The sequence below is a fragment of the Pecten maximus genome, chromosome 17 (genome assembly GCF_902652985.1).
Source record: "Pecten maximus chromosome 17, xPecMax1.1, whole genome shotgun sequence".
In the NCBI taxonomy this organism is placed as follows: Eukaryota; Metazoa; Mollusca; class Bivalvia; order Pectinida; family Pectinidae; genus Pecten; species Pecten maximus.
In genome coordinates this window covers 22,341,264-22,357,100 of record NC_047031.1, presented here as the reverse complement: position 1 = coordinate 22,357,100, position 15,837 = coordinate 22,341,264, and the positions used below count along the sequence as shown (strand labels likewise).

Here is a 15,837-nt window from a genome sequence, read left to right as displayed (position 1 = left end):
GTTTCCCTTGCAGTATAACACAACTCCAGGGTTCGTTCTCATTCTTTTATTACAATACCTAATAAAAAACGCTGTTTCATGAAATACATCATATTACTATACGTACATACAATACATTCATACAATTCACAATTAGATCAGGATGAAGCATTGTTCAAACTGTAGTCAGTTACAATTGGTGAACGTACATGGAAGTATACATTGCAGCTTATTACTTAATCTATATATTATATAGATGAACACCTACTATCTGTTTACATGAATAATTTAATTACATATTTAAAGTACCCACCTCTTCAGTATGAAGAGAGCTTCCCGGAACTATGTCCGCCGAGTCCTTTATTCAACTCACACAACATGTACAACTATTCAAATGAAAACAACACGCTTTATAAAATAATTATTCTCCTTCGAAATCACTTGTCTTCTAAATCGACCACACACAATATTTAATTGACAAACTTCCAAATATTGAAATCTACTTTTAGTTAAATTAGTATGCTAATCAAATATGTATATTCTGTCAAACCTACCTAAAGATTACATCATAAAAACTGGCATTGAACAATTACTGACGTTAACTGAGGGGAATATGGATATTTACTAACGTGAAGATTGTGATATTGACCATAACAAAAGTAGGGGTTGATATACTATCAAACCTACCTAAAGGTTATAATTACTCCTTAATATAACTGGCACTCAGACACTGAACAATTACCGGAACTGAGGTTAATATAGATATCTAGTTAAAATCCTGTCTAATGTAAAGGTATCAACTCTATATTAGTTGTATGCCTACTAATACAATATTTATCTGATCTCTAGTCCCCTGAGTGTCCTTTATAGACAGGTTGAACTGAATTATAACCTAAGTCTTATTCATGATAGATGTGTAATTGTCTTCGATTGAGGTAGATGTGGATATATATTTACCTGATGATTGTGATATTAACCAAACTCTATATCAGTACCTTAGGTAGAGATAGTTATAATCACAGTACAATTATTGTCTTCAAGGCAGGTAGATATCCATGCATTTTTAGTTATTAACCGGACAGATTGAGATATTGACCGAAGTGAAAGATATTTGAATTGATCATCCTGGGGTTGATACTAAGAATATTTTTTTTTGCTGAGTCAACAGTGCAGGGTTTGCGCAATGACTGCCTAATCTCATAATCTGCCTCATAAGCAGTTGCGTGGGAGGAGCTGGCATGGGCAACTTAGCAATATTAGATCTACAATGGCTATACACTTCCTGTATTTGAGTACTCTAGGAACTTGTCCAGTCTGAAATATGAAATTCACAAGTCAGAAATAAAAGCTGCAGATACATTGTATTGTTAGCTTTAAGAAGTATAAGAAGATATTGACTTGTTAATACTGTCTATGTAGTTGGATAAGAAGATCTACAATAGTATTATGGGATGTATACAGTATCTGTTGTGGGATCCCCCTTGACATGTCTGGGACGTGTGTAGGATGTGAACATCACTGTAGGGAATACTCATCAGATGTCAGACGACTAATCTAAAGGGGCAACAAGAATATGCCTCCTGAGGCCTGAATTTTGCAAGAAATTGTGGATTAATTCCCAGTAAGATTGTGTGTGTGTGTATGTGGAGGGGGGGATCTGGTATTCTTAGAAACAATAGAGAAAGAACCCAAGAATAAACATACTGCTGAATCTTTCTGAATCTTTGATAAAAGAAACGACTCATTGTTGGTTCCCACCCTCAATGTATCCTTACCCTTTACCCTTGTAGGATGGGATGGACAGGGAGGAGGGGTGGAGTCGGGGTTGGGGGTGGGAGAGGGGGGCAAGGAAGGAGGATTGGGGGGGGGGGGGGGGGGGGGGGGGTCTTCTGTTCAGGGTACATAGCAGAACCCAACAGTATATGTGATCACCTGCTGTATCCCACTACATGTTAATCAAAACAGGTAATCTGAAGTGTTTGCACACATTGTGGCCCCATGAAGAGACAAACACGGATCTGTGGCCCCATGAAGATACAAACACAGATTGTGGCCCCATGGAGAGACAAACACAGATTGTGGCCCCATGAAGAGACAAATACAAATCTGTAGCCCCATGAAGATACAAACACAGATTGTGGCCCCATGAAGATACAAACACAGATTGTGGCCCCATGAAGAGACAAACACAGGTCTGTGACCCCATGAAGAGACAAACACGGATCTGTGACCCCATGAAGAGACAAACACAGATATGTGGCCCCATGAAGAGACAAACACAGGTCTGTGGCCTCATGAAGAGACAAACACCGATCTGTGACCCCATGAAGAGACAAACACAGGTCTGTGGCCTCATGAAGAGACAAACACCGATCTGTGGCCCCATGAAGAGACAAACACAGATTGTGGCCCCATGAAGAGACAAACACAGATCTGTGACCCCATGAAGATACAAACACAGATTGTGGCCCCATGAAGAGACAAACACAGGTCTGTGACCCCATGAAGAGACAAACACGGATCTGTGGCCCCATGAAGATACAAACACAGATTGTGGCCCCATGAAGAGACAAACACAGGTCTGTGGCCCCATGAAGAGACAAACACAGGTCTGTGGCCCCATGAAGAGACAAACAGAGATATGTGGCCCCATGAAGAGACAAATACAGATCTGTGGCCCCATGAAGAGATAAACACCGATCTGTGGCCCCATGAAGAGACAAACACCGATCTGTGGCCCCATGAAGAGACAAACACAAATATGTGGCCCCATGAAGAGACAAACACAGATTTGTGGCCCCATGAAGAGACAAACACAGGTCTGTGGCCCCATGAAGAGACAAACACAGATTTGTGGCCTCATGAAGAGACAAACAGAGATATGTGGCCCCATGAAGAGACAAATACAGATCTGTGGCCTCATGAAGAGACAAATACAGGTCTGTGGCCCCATGAAGATACAAACACAGGTCTGTGGCTCGATGAAGAGACAAACACAGGTTGTGGCCCCATGAAGAGACAAACACAGGTTGTGGCCCCATGAAGAGACAAACACAGATCTGTGACCCCATGAAGAGACAAACACAGATCTGTGACCCCATGAAGATACAAACACAGATATGTGGCCTCATGAAGAGACAAACACAGGTCTGTGGCCCCATGAAGATACAAACACAGGTCAGAGTGTGACCCCATGAAGATACAAACACAGATCTCTGGCCCCATGAAGAGACAAACACTGATCTGTGGCCCCATGAAGAGACAAACACCGATCTGTGGCCCCATGAAGAGACAAACACTGATCTGTGGCTCCACTAAGAGACAAACACAGATTGTGGCCCCATGAAGAGACAAACACCGATCTGTGGCCCCATGAAGAGACAAACAGAGATCTGTGACCCCATGAAGAGACAAACACAGATTGTGGCCCCTATTTCAGCACTTTGTCTTTCCTATCTGTCTTTTATCTTTGGGCTTTCATTTCTTCTGTCGATCTCTCATGAGTGATGCATGTCTGTGTAACCTTGGCTGATAGCAAAGACATTCAACCCCTAAAAAAACAAAAAAAACCAATACATCCCAGTGTATTTCTATACGGAACATTACCCGGTATAATTATCTGAATTATATTAACAGAAAAAAAAACAAAAACAAAAACAACTGGTCCCTATATTTCTGTACTGAGTACTGAACATTACCGGTATAATTATCTGAACTATATTTATGTAAATTATAAATCCTTTTGATGCTGGACTATACTGAAATGTGATGTTCATTGATAAACATAATCAGATTTCATTTGCATATATATAAAATGATCATGTACATGAGATTGGTGATAATTGAACATGATCAGTTTAACATTAGGCTGTTGATGCATGTGGAATGGTCATTCGATCTGTACAGCATATTACCTTTCATAAGAAACATTAAAAATTCCCATCGTGTAGTGTCAGATTTCTATCATCAATTATTCATATTGTACAACCTTACCAAGCTCTGATAACTATATAACTTACCTATAGATCTATATAGTTCTGTATCAGAAAACTAAGCCAGCTGTTTGTAGTTACAGAATTCATTAACAGAAAAAATTTGTATCCGTGACGATGGGGTTAATAGATTATTGTAAAGAGCTGTGTTATATTTGTAGTTTGTATAACTAACTGAAATTATCCCTCTATCTTCATTTGTCCAGAATCATTAGTTTTAAAACAGTGAGCTAAAAGTAGTTCACAAATAAGTCCCCCCCCCCCCCTCAACCTTTAACACTAAGCTTCTAAACTTATACATTAGGGGAGGGGGCTAATTTGAGGATAAATATGGTACCGTATTGAACATTTATACTACGGGAGGGGGGTAATTTGAGGATAAATATGGTACCGTATTGAACATTTACACTATGGGATGGGGGTAATTTGAGGATAAAATGGTACTGAACATTTAAACTACAGGAGGGTGTAATTTGCCCCAGAGGAGGGGGCTTATTTAAGGATAAATATGGCACATATTACTTTCTAGTACATGTAATTCAATATGTTTGCCATCATCATCATCCTTCATGAAATAAAAATATTAAAGACTGTTTTGATTTTTGCAGGATGACCTTGACCTTCCGGTTAAGATCAAGGCTGGCCATATAGGTAAGTTTTGCTGCATTTCGCTAATGTCAGGACATTTAATAACAATGATAAGTATGCATCAGTCATGCCTCATTGACCACAAAGCAAGAAAAGACTTTATCGTGAATTTTTAGTTGTATGTATTATACATCAACCATTCTACATGACCACAAGGCGATAGAGACTCACTGACTATCCTTCAGTCAGGAATTGTGGTATGCATGCAAGATGCTTCATTGACCACAAGTGTGAAAGACTGTATCCTGATATTGTGAATAAATTGTAATTATATTTGCCTGTAGGGGGTTGGATATCATCAGAGTGAGATGTGGGCGTCGACTAGGAACTCCTGCCATCTTTACCTGTGATGATTCAGATTACATAAATAAATGTCGTTTTTGTAGTCTCGTCAATGAAAAGAAACCTTACTATTATCATGTAGACGGAAATAAAAACCAGTAACTATCTAGCCACGATGATGTGCTTTTAATTTCCATGCAGGGCTCATATTTTTCTCGTCAGTGTTTGTATATCTAAGGTTCAGGCTGTGAATCCAGTGACATCAGTTTTTTGCCGTTAATTATCATGAATTCATTGCCTGGTTGAAATGTCCAGGCGCTCCATCAACTGGGCTTTTTCTAAGGGCTGTTTCGCCCAATTCCCAATTGAAATTATATTTCATATCTAAGCCGATTTCCAAAATTTGCAGTAATGAGTTATACCCCTGAAAATTTCTTTCCCAATTCACTGATTTTCTTCCCAAAACGAGAGGAAAAGCCCCATCCTCAACCAATGGAAAAAAACACTAATCAAGGTATATATATATAGATGAATCATTTGTTGTACATTATTAGTATTTGCATTTAAAAAAAAATAAATAAAAAATTAACCAAAAAATTCTAAATAAAACCTATTGTATTATTGTTTGAATATAATTCAATTTTTTGTAGAGACAGAAATTAACACAGGTGTACCATTATTGTTAAGATAAGTCTTTGTGATACTAGCTTTATCGAGGACAATCAAAGTCTGAAGACAATGTGAAAAAAATTGCATGATGACTAAATTATTTTAGAAGCATGCGTTTAATTTAAGTTGAATAATCTGAGATAAAACACCACTGGTCCAGAGGTTCTATCCTTTGTTTATAAAGAACATATATACCCAGTAATATTTTGTTAGTATAAGATAATATTATCTGGTATAGATAGGTTACGAGGAGAATGTCTGGAGTTGTGTCTGACCTGTCAGGGCTGGTATCATTGCCCTGTGTTGGTGACTAAACCTTGTGTAAGGTCGACTCTCTTGTCATGTGGGAGGCAGATCGGTATCAGCTGGTTAAAATACAAAGCATGCTGGTTGTAATGGACTAGTGTGTTATTTATCATAGTAATCAGAAACATCCATGTGTGTAGTTGTTATAGCTTTAACTATGAAATAATTTTAATAGAAAAAGGAATACTCAACTTTCAAAAATTGCAAACAACTTGCATAATCAACTTACTTGGATTTAGTGATCATTATGAACTAGCTTGTTAAATTGGCTTTTAACAAAAACACTGCATACTGTATTTGACCTAATAAGGGCGCCTGCCCTAATAAGGGCGCCCCTACCTTTTTTCAAGGAAATAAATCATTGACTGAGTGTCAAAATGGTGTTCAAAAGTAATAATTCTTGTGAAATGTTTTGCTATACTTTATGTGTAACTGGAACACAAATTCTCGCCACTCAAAAGAGCACCCTAAACTAAACACACATACATATTGTGTACAAATAATAACTTACCATCTTTATTTGAAGATAAAGTAAAAGACTTCATTCTTGTTGATAAATAACTTTTGTTCAGAACAGAAAGATAGTAAAATACATAGTAAATCAATTATTAGGTCAAAAAATGATGTGTGGTATGATCTGGGAAATCACCTGTGTCTATAAATAGAACACAAAAGAGTTCCATTTGAACATAAATGGTGGAACACACGTTCTCTGGTCTAAAGATCAGCTGGCATGGTTTACAAGTTAACAGGAATATATTCAAGTTATATATTTAAGCTTAATATATGATAATGAATAGATATCTTCATCTGCAATATATTTATGACTGAATATTTTACCGTTTCCACAGCCTTGGGTATGCTGCTATAAGATATAGTCTGTTTCATAAAACTTAAGAATAATTAATCTTAATAAGTCCTCACAATCAGACATTGTTACGTTTCTGTACCATACAGTGAATATTGACTGTAATTAGTCCTCACAACCAGACATTGTTATGTTTCTGTACCATACAGTGAATATTGACTGTAATTAGTCCTCACAACCAGACATTGTTACGTTTCTATACCATACAGTGAATATTGACTGTAATTAGTCCTCACAACCAGACATTGTTACGTTTCTGTACCATACATTGAATATTGACTGTAATTAGTCCTCAGCAACCAGACATTGTTAAGTTTCTGTACCATACAGTGAATATTGACTGTAATTAGTCCTCACAACCAGACATTGTTACGTTTCTGTACCATACGTTGAATATTGACTGTAATTAGTCCTCACAACCAGACATTGTTATGTTTCTGTACCATACAGTAAATATTGACTCTAATTAGTCCTCACAACCAGACATTGTTATTTTTCTGTATCATACACTGAATATTGACTGTAATTAGTCCTCACAACCAGACATTGTTACGTTTCTGTACCATACAGTGAATATTGACTGTAATTCGTCCTCACAACCAGACATTGCTACGTTTCTATACCCAGAGACATATATACAGAGAGATTGGCAGCTCTCTATTTGCCCTTGTGTTTACATAGTGGCCCCTGACCTTCCCACAATCCTTTGCGGTCGCTCGGTTCAGTCTTCACTAGACGCCATATTGGAGAAAACTTGAAAACCAGACACATAATTATCGATAATTTCTATTTGAAATCATCACCAAGATCCAATTATGTGATTTAATTTTATTAATATCAAAGTGCAGAAGTGTCATCAATATGAAATATATCACAATTTGCTGTCCAAGTGTTTGTATTTTGAGTATGAAAGTCAAGCACAACGCAGGAAAGATCGGCGGGAATCTCCAATTTTCGAAAAGTCCCTATGGGGTTTTCGAGAATACGGATAAATGACAACAATATGCATGATAATCAAGACCACATTCCATAAGTATGATAGTTTTTGGTTAATGTGGTAACTTTTGTAGTGGCCTAGATAAAACGATGTGCTTTTTGTGTGCGTTTAAAATTGACGATGTTTTGGTCTGACGTAATGGCGGCTATTTACAAACTTGGACATGTCGAATAGGACCCAATGGATTTTAGAAAATACGGATAAATGGCAACAATGTGCATGATCAATAAGACTATATCCCATAAGTATGATAGTTTTTGGTTAATGTGGTAACTTTTGTAGTGGCCTAAATAAAACGATGTGCTTTTTGTGTGCGTTTAAAATTGACGATGTTTTGGTCTGACGTAATGGCGACTTAATTACAAACTTGGACATGTCGAATAGGACCCAATGGATTTTCGAAAATACGGATAAATGACAACAATATGCATGATCGATAAGACTATATCCCATAAGTTTGATAGTTTTTGGTTAATGTGGTAACTTTTGTAGTGGCCAAAATAAACGATGTGCTTTCTGTGTGTATTTAAAATGACGATGTTTTGGTCTGACGTAATGGCGGATTAACCAGAACATGTTGAATAAGTTCCAATACTACGATACACACATGCGCATAGCCCGATTTACCTGCGCTCGCGTGTGTTTGATAGGAGACAGGACGCTCTCGATAAGGGATATGCTTGAGTGGTCACGAATAAAGGGAGCCACTATGTGTACGGGGAAATAGCGATGTTACTAATCTCTCTGTATATATGTCTCTGCTATACCATACAGTGAATATTGACTGTAATTAGTCCTCACAACCAGACATTGTTACGTTTCTATACCATACAGTGAATATTGACTGTAATTAGTCCTCACAACCAGACATTGTTACGTTTCTGTACCATACAGTGAATATTGACTGTAATTCGTCCTCACAACCAGACATTGTTACGTTTCCATACCATACAGTGAATATTGACTCTAATTAGTACCTACAAGCTAACGTTGTTACTCATGTAGATTGTGTAGGTACATCATATCTTCTACACTGTGTAAACAAATATGACCTCATTCATGTTTTCATACCCTCCTGCTGTAAATGTTTTCTTGTGTCTTGATGTTTATGACATACAGACTCCTTGACCCTGGGTCATCCCGGCCCTGTTTTAATTCTCGTTCAGTGAAACTTCTTCGAGTGATGTCACAGGGTGTAAAATACATAATATGTAGGGTTCACCCTTGACCCAAAAATCATGGGCCATTTTGACAAGATTTCAGAAATCGTATGGGCCAAAACATAGAAAATTGACGAAATTTGTTTGTCATATTTAGCTGAGCCATCATCAAATAGAATATCATTATTATCAAAGGTAATATTCATAAATATCAGCATGATAAAATCTATAATATAAAAAAATTGATCACAAGTTAAGTTGAAGTTATTTTTGCTGGAAAAACAGACTAATACAAAGTATACGAGGTAATGAATGTGTTGTTATGGTACGTAACTGGTAACATGGGGACTGTTCAGTAACATATGGTGACAATATAGCTGTGTTATAAGTGCCTCAGTCTGTATACACATACATACAGTGTATCAACACATGGAGACTATATATCTATTTTAAAAACTGTGGATTTTTTTTTTCATAATATTTTTTTTTTTCATAATTTTTATTTTCATAATTCTTATTTTTTCCGTATGCATGTGATAAGTAGCATATGATCTAAACTCAGATATTATCAATTCAATTGATGGATGCCAGTAGTCAAATTACTTGCATTTATAACACTTTGGTTGGTAATTAATGATATGTTATATTATTTTCACAACATGGAAATTTTGCCATGTTTGGTTAGAGATAGTTGATGTAAAAATGATTTGCTTGAATTTCTGTATATTCTTTCATGGCTTTGTCCTTGGACAAGGCGCTTAATTAACCTTGATTGCTCTGGATGGCATGCGACACGCCTTCAATGTATTGTTTAGTGAGGTAGTCACCAGCTACTACAAGATGGCCCCTCCTCAAAATGACCCTGGCTGTTCACGGTGTGATAAACGTTAACCCAGTAAACAAACAACAATTAAATGAAACCATGGACAGACATCTGATTACATAAACCTTTGTCATAACTATATATATAGCCTGAGGTTCTTTAGAATCTGAAAGTTATGGTGAGTGAAAGTTTTGCATTATATTTTGTAGTCATTATACGTATACACAACCAGAAAAAAAATGTTGCCTTCCTGCAGAAAGAACCTGTTTGTATATACAGAATGTAGTGAGGTGGAGATTTTAGGTCGATTATTGTATAGAAATAGAAAACTATATTGATCCCGGAGACGTTTTATAACTATATGGCTCAGTTTACCTCATAAGTATGACATCAACATCAAAGACAGTTCTAAATGTTAAATGTTATGTTGAAATTCTTATATACACCAACCTGGAGTTTATCAATGTGTGTCATCTGTTTTACTTTCTGTAGTGTCATCAAAATCTATGTCCTGATGTAGTCCTACTTGTTAATATTAAGGTTTTATAAAGAATTTTAAACATTCGTGAAAAATATTAAAACTTGTTAATTTTATATGAAAAATTCTATGTAGTTCAATCCAGGTTATTTCTGGGAGCTAGAGGTCCAATCGTGGGCCCCATTCCTATCTGGAATTATTTGATATCTAAGCTAAATTCCTAAAATTTGTAGCTCACTACTGAAGAATTCTTTACTTATTCACAAATTGTCTTTGGAAAATGAAGGGAATAGGCTCAATCCCAAATTTAAGTGAAAAAACAAAATCCAATTCAATAAGATTGCTACTGTATGTACAGACAGTATGTCCCTTTACTTTAAATGATCTGAAAAAATATGACAGCCCCATGTTTGTGCAGGGTTTTATTGGCAGGTGTGTCATGAATATGTATGAGCTAAAATCACTTTGAAGAGTTACAGACTGACAGACTGGTTACTGGGAATAACACTCTATGATTACTTCTAAAGCCCCTCATCCATCATATCCAAAGGGATCTTCAATTCATGGATGAGGTGGTGGTTCGGGCCGGCAGATTTTTGCCTTCTTGGATAAGGCATCAAATAATTGTCACATCTATTATATAATTAGATCTGGTTCATATGACAGATTTGTTAAAGATGGCTACTCCACTACAAAAAATCCAGTAGCCATGACACATCACCTGTGGACATTTAAAGCCCATGCTTGGTAATTAAAGTCCCACCAAATATAGTCAAATCTGTCATAAGTTACCTTCCAAGGGAGGTAATAAAAAAAGTTAAAAATGACAGGTGGCGTCTTAATCCAGGTTAGGTGGCCACTTAATACAGGTTATAGGTGGCCACTAAAATACAGGTTATAGGTGGCCACTTAATACAGGTTATAGGTGGCCACTTAATACAGGCTATAGGTGGCCACTTAATACAGGTTATAGGTGGCCACTTAATACAGGTTATAGGTGGCCTCTTAATACAGGTTATAGGTGGCCACTTAATACAGGTTATATGTGGCCTCTTAATACAGGTTATAGGTGGCCACTTAAAACAGGTTATAGGTGGCCACTTAATACAGGTTATAGGTGGCCTCTTAATACAGGTTATAGGTGGCCACTTAATACAGGTTATAGGTGGCCTCTTAATACAGGTTATAGGTGAACTCTTAATACAGGTTATAGGTGGCCACTTAATACAGGTTATAGGTGGCCTCTTAATACAGGTTATAGGTGGCCACTTAATACAGGTTATAGGTGACCACTTAATACAGGTTATAGGTGACCTCTTGATACAGGTTATAGGTGGCCACTTGATACAGGTTATAGGTGGCCACTTAATACAGGTTATAGGTGGCCACTTAATACAGGTTGTAGGTGGCCTCTTAATACAGGTTATAGGTGGCCACTTAATACAGGTTATAGGTAGCCTCTTAATACAGGTTATAGGTGGCCACTTAATACAGGTTATAGGTGGCCACTTAATACAGGTTATAGGTGGCCTCTTAATACAGGTTATAGGTGGCCACTTAATACAGGTTATAGGTGGCCACTTAATACAGGTTATAGGTGGCCACTTAATACAGGTTATAGGTGGCCACTTAATACAGGTTATAGGTGGCCACTTAATACAGGTTATAGGTGGCCACTTAATACAGGTTATAGGTGTCATCTTAATACAGGTTATAGATGGCCACTTAATACAGGTTATAGGTGGCCACTTAATACAGGTTATAGGTGGCCACTTAATACAGGTTATAGGTGACCACTTAATACAGGTTATAGGTGTCATCTTAATACAGGTTATAGATGGCCACTTAATACAGGTTATAGGTGGCCACTTAATACAGGTTATAGGTGGCCACTTAATACAGGTTATAGGTGGCCTCTTAATACAGGTTATAGGTGACCTCTTAATACAGGTTATAGGTGGCCACTAAATACAGGTTAGGTGTTATCTTAATACAGGTTATAGATGGCCACTTAATACAGGTTATAGGTGGCAACTTAATACAGGTTATAGGTGTCATCTTAATACAGGTTATAGATGGCCACTAAATACAGGTTAGGTGTTATCTTAATACAGGTTATAGATGGCATCTTAATACAGGTTATAGATGGCCACTTAATACAGGTTATAGGTGTCATCTTAATACAGGTTATAGGTGTCATCTTAATACAGGTTATAGGTGTCATCTTAATACAGGTTATAGATGGCCACTTAATACAGGTTATAGGTGGCCACTTAATACAGGTTATAGGTGGCCACTTAATACAGGTTATAGGTGACCACTTAATACAGGTTATAGGTGTCATCTTAATACAGGTTATAGATGGCCACTTAATACAGGTTATAGGTGGCCACTTAATACAGGTTATAGGTGGCCACTTAATACAGGTTATAGGTGGCCTCTTAATACAGGTTATAGGTGACCTCTTAATACAGGTTATAGGTGGCCACTAAATACAGGTTAGGTGTTATCTTAATACAGGTTATAGATGGCCACTTAATACAGGTTATAGGTGGCAACTTAATACAGGTTATAGGTGTCATCTTAATACAGGTTATAGATGGCCACTAAATACAGGTTAGGTGTTATCTTAATACAGGTTATAGATGGCATCTTAATACAGGTTATAGATGGCCACTTAATACAGGTTATAGGTGTCATCTTAATACAGGTTATAGGTGTCATCTTAATACAGGTTATAGGTGGCCACTTAATACAGGTTATAGGTGACCACTTAATACAGGTTATAGGTGACCTCTTGATACAGGTTATAGGTGGCCACTTGATACAGGTTATAGGTGGCCACTTAATACAGGTTATAGGTGGCCACTTAATACAGGTTGTAGGTGGCCTCTTAATACAGGTTATAGGTGGCCACTTAATACAGGTTATAGGTAGCCTCTTAATACAGGTTATAGGTGGCCACTTAATACAGGTTATAGGTGGCCACTTAATACAGGTTATAGGTGGCCTCTTAATACAGGTTATAGGTGGCCACTTAATACATGTTATAGGTGGCCACTTAATACATGTTATAGGTGGCCACTTAATACAGGTTATAGGTGGCCACTTAATACAGGTTATAGGTGGCCACTTAATACAGGTTATAGGTGGCCACTTAATACAGGTTATAGGTGTCATCTTAATACAGGTTATAGATGGCCACTTAATACAGGTTATAGGTGGCCACTTAATACAGGTTATAGGTGGCCACTTAATACAGGTTATAGGTGACCACTTAATACAGGTTATAGGTGTCATCTTAATACAGGTTATAGATGGCCACTTAATACAGGTTATAGGTGGCCACTTAATACAGGTTATAGGTGGCCACTTAATACAGGTTATAGGTGGCCTCTTAATACAGGTTATAGGTGACCTCTTAATACAGGTTATAGGTGGCCACTAAATACAGGTTAGGTGTTATCTTAATACAGGTTATAGATGGCCACTTAATACAGGTTATAGGTGGCAACTTAATACAGGTTATAGGTGTCATCTTAATACAGGTTATAGATGGCCACTAAATACAGGTTAGGTGTTATCTTAATACAGGTTATAGATGGCATCTTAATACAGGTTATAGATGGCCACTTAATACAGGTTATAGGTGTCATCTTAATACAGGTTATAGGTGTCATCTTAATACAGGTTATAGGTGTCATCTTAATACAGGTTATAGATGGCCACTTAATACAGGTTATAGGTGGCCACTTAATACAGGTTATAGGTGGCCACTTAATACAGGTTATAGGTGACCACTTAATACAGGTTATAGGTGTCATCTTAATACAGGTTATAGATGGCCACTTAATACAGGTTATAGGTGGCCACTTAATACAGGTTATAGGTGGCCACTTAATACAGGTTATAGGTGGCCTCTTAATACAGGTTATAGGTGACCTCTTAATACAGGTTATAGGTGGCCACTAAATACAGGTTAGGTGTTATCTTAATACAGGTTATAGATGGCCACTTAATACAGGTTATAGGTGGCAACTTAATACAGGTTATAGGTGTCATCTTAATACAGGTTATAGATGGCCACTAAATACAGGTTAGGTGTTATCTTAATACAGGTTATAGATGGCATCTTAATACAGGTTATAGATGGCCACTTAATACAGGTTATAGGTGTCATCTTAATACAGGTTATAGGTGTCATCTTAATACAGGTTATAGGTGGCCACTAAATACAGGTTAAGTGTTATCTTAATACAGGTTATAGATGGCATCTTAATACAGGTTATAGATGGCCACTTAATACAGGTTATAGGTGTCATCTTAATACAGGTTATAGATGGCCACTTAATACAGGTTATAGGTGGCCACTTAATACAGGTTATAGGTGGCCACTTAATACAGGTTATAGGTGGCCTCTTAATACATGTTATAGGTGACCTCTTAATACAGGTTATAGGTGGCCACTTAATACAGGTTATAGGTGGCCACTTAATACAGGTTATAGGTGGCCACTTAATACAGGTTATAGGTGTCATCTTAATACAGGTTATAGATGGCCACTTAATACAGGTTATAGGTGGCCACTTAATACAGGTTATAGGTGGCCACTTAATACAGGTTATAGGTGACCACTTAATACAGGTTATAGGTGTCATCTTAATACAGGTTATAGATGGCCACTTAATACAGGTTATAGGTGGCCACTTAATACAGGTTATAGGTGGCCACTTAATACAGGTTATAGGTGGCCTCTTAATACAGGTTATAGGTGACCTCTTAATACAGGTTATAGGTGGCCACTAAATACAGGTTAGGTGTTATCTTAATACAGGTTATAGATGGCCACTTAATACAGGTTATAGGTGGCCACTTAATACAGGTTATAGGTGTCATCTTAATACAGGTTATAGATGGCCACTAAATACAGGTTAGGTGTTATCTTAATACAGGTTATAGATGGCATCTTAATACAGGTTATAGATGGCCACTTAATACAGGTTATAGGTGTCATCTTAATACAGGTTATAGGTGTCATCTTAATACAGGTTATAGGTGGCCACTAAATACAGGTTAAGTGTTATCTTAATACAGGTTATAGATGGCATCTTAATACAGGTTATAGATGGCCACTTAATACAGGTTATAGGTGTCATCTTAATACAGGTTATAGATGGCCACTTAATACAGGTTATAGGTGGCCACTTAATACAGGTTATAGGTGGCCACTTAATACAGGTTATAGGTGGCCTCTTAATACATGTTATAGGTGACCTCTTAATACAGGTTATAGGTGGCCACTAAATACAGGTTAGGTGTTATCTTAATACAGGTTATATGTGGCCTCTTAATACAGGTTATAGGTGGTCACTTAATACAGTTATAGGTGGCCACTTAATACAGATTATAGGTGGCCTCTTAATACAGGTTATAGGTAGCCTCTTAATACAGGTTATAGGTGGCCTCTTAATACAGGTTATAAGTGGCCTCTTAATACAGGTTATAGGTGGCTACTTAATACAGGTTATAGGTGGCCTCTTAATACAGGTTATAGGTGACCTCCTAATACAGGTTATAGGTGGCCTCTTAATACAGGTTATAGGTGGCCTCTTAATACAGGTTATAGGTAGCCACT

At 37.2% G+C, this 15,837-nt stretch overlaps 1 protein-coding gene across 9 annotated transcripts in view; it reads left to right on the top strand.

Moving 5' to 3' along the window:
- LOC117315937 (vacuolar protein sorting-associated protein 13A-like) overlaps nucleotides 1-15,837 on the top strand; it is a 149,391-nt gene that overhangs the window by 10,089 nt on the left and 123,465 nt on the right. For all 9 annotated transcript variants that reach the window (XM_033870364.1, XM_033870369.1, XM_033870366.1 and 6 more), the window contains exon 3: nucleotides 4,580-4,622. In XM_033870364.1, coding sequence (XP_033726255.1) covers nucleotides 4,580-4,622 — 43 coding nt within the window. The remainder of the gene's footprint in view (nucleotides 1-4,579; nucleotides 4,623-15,837) is intronic.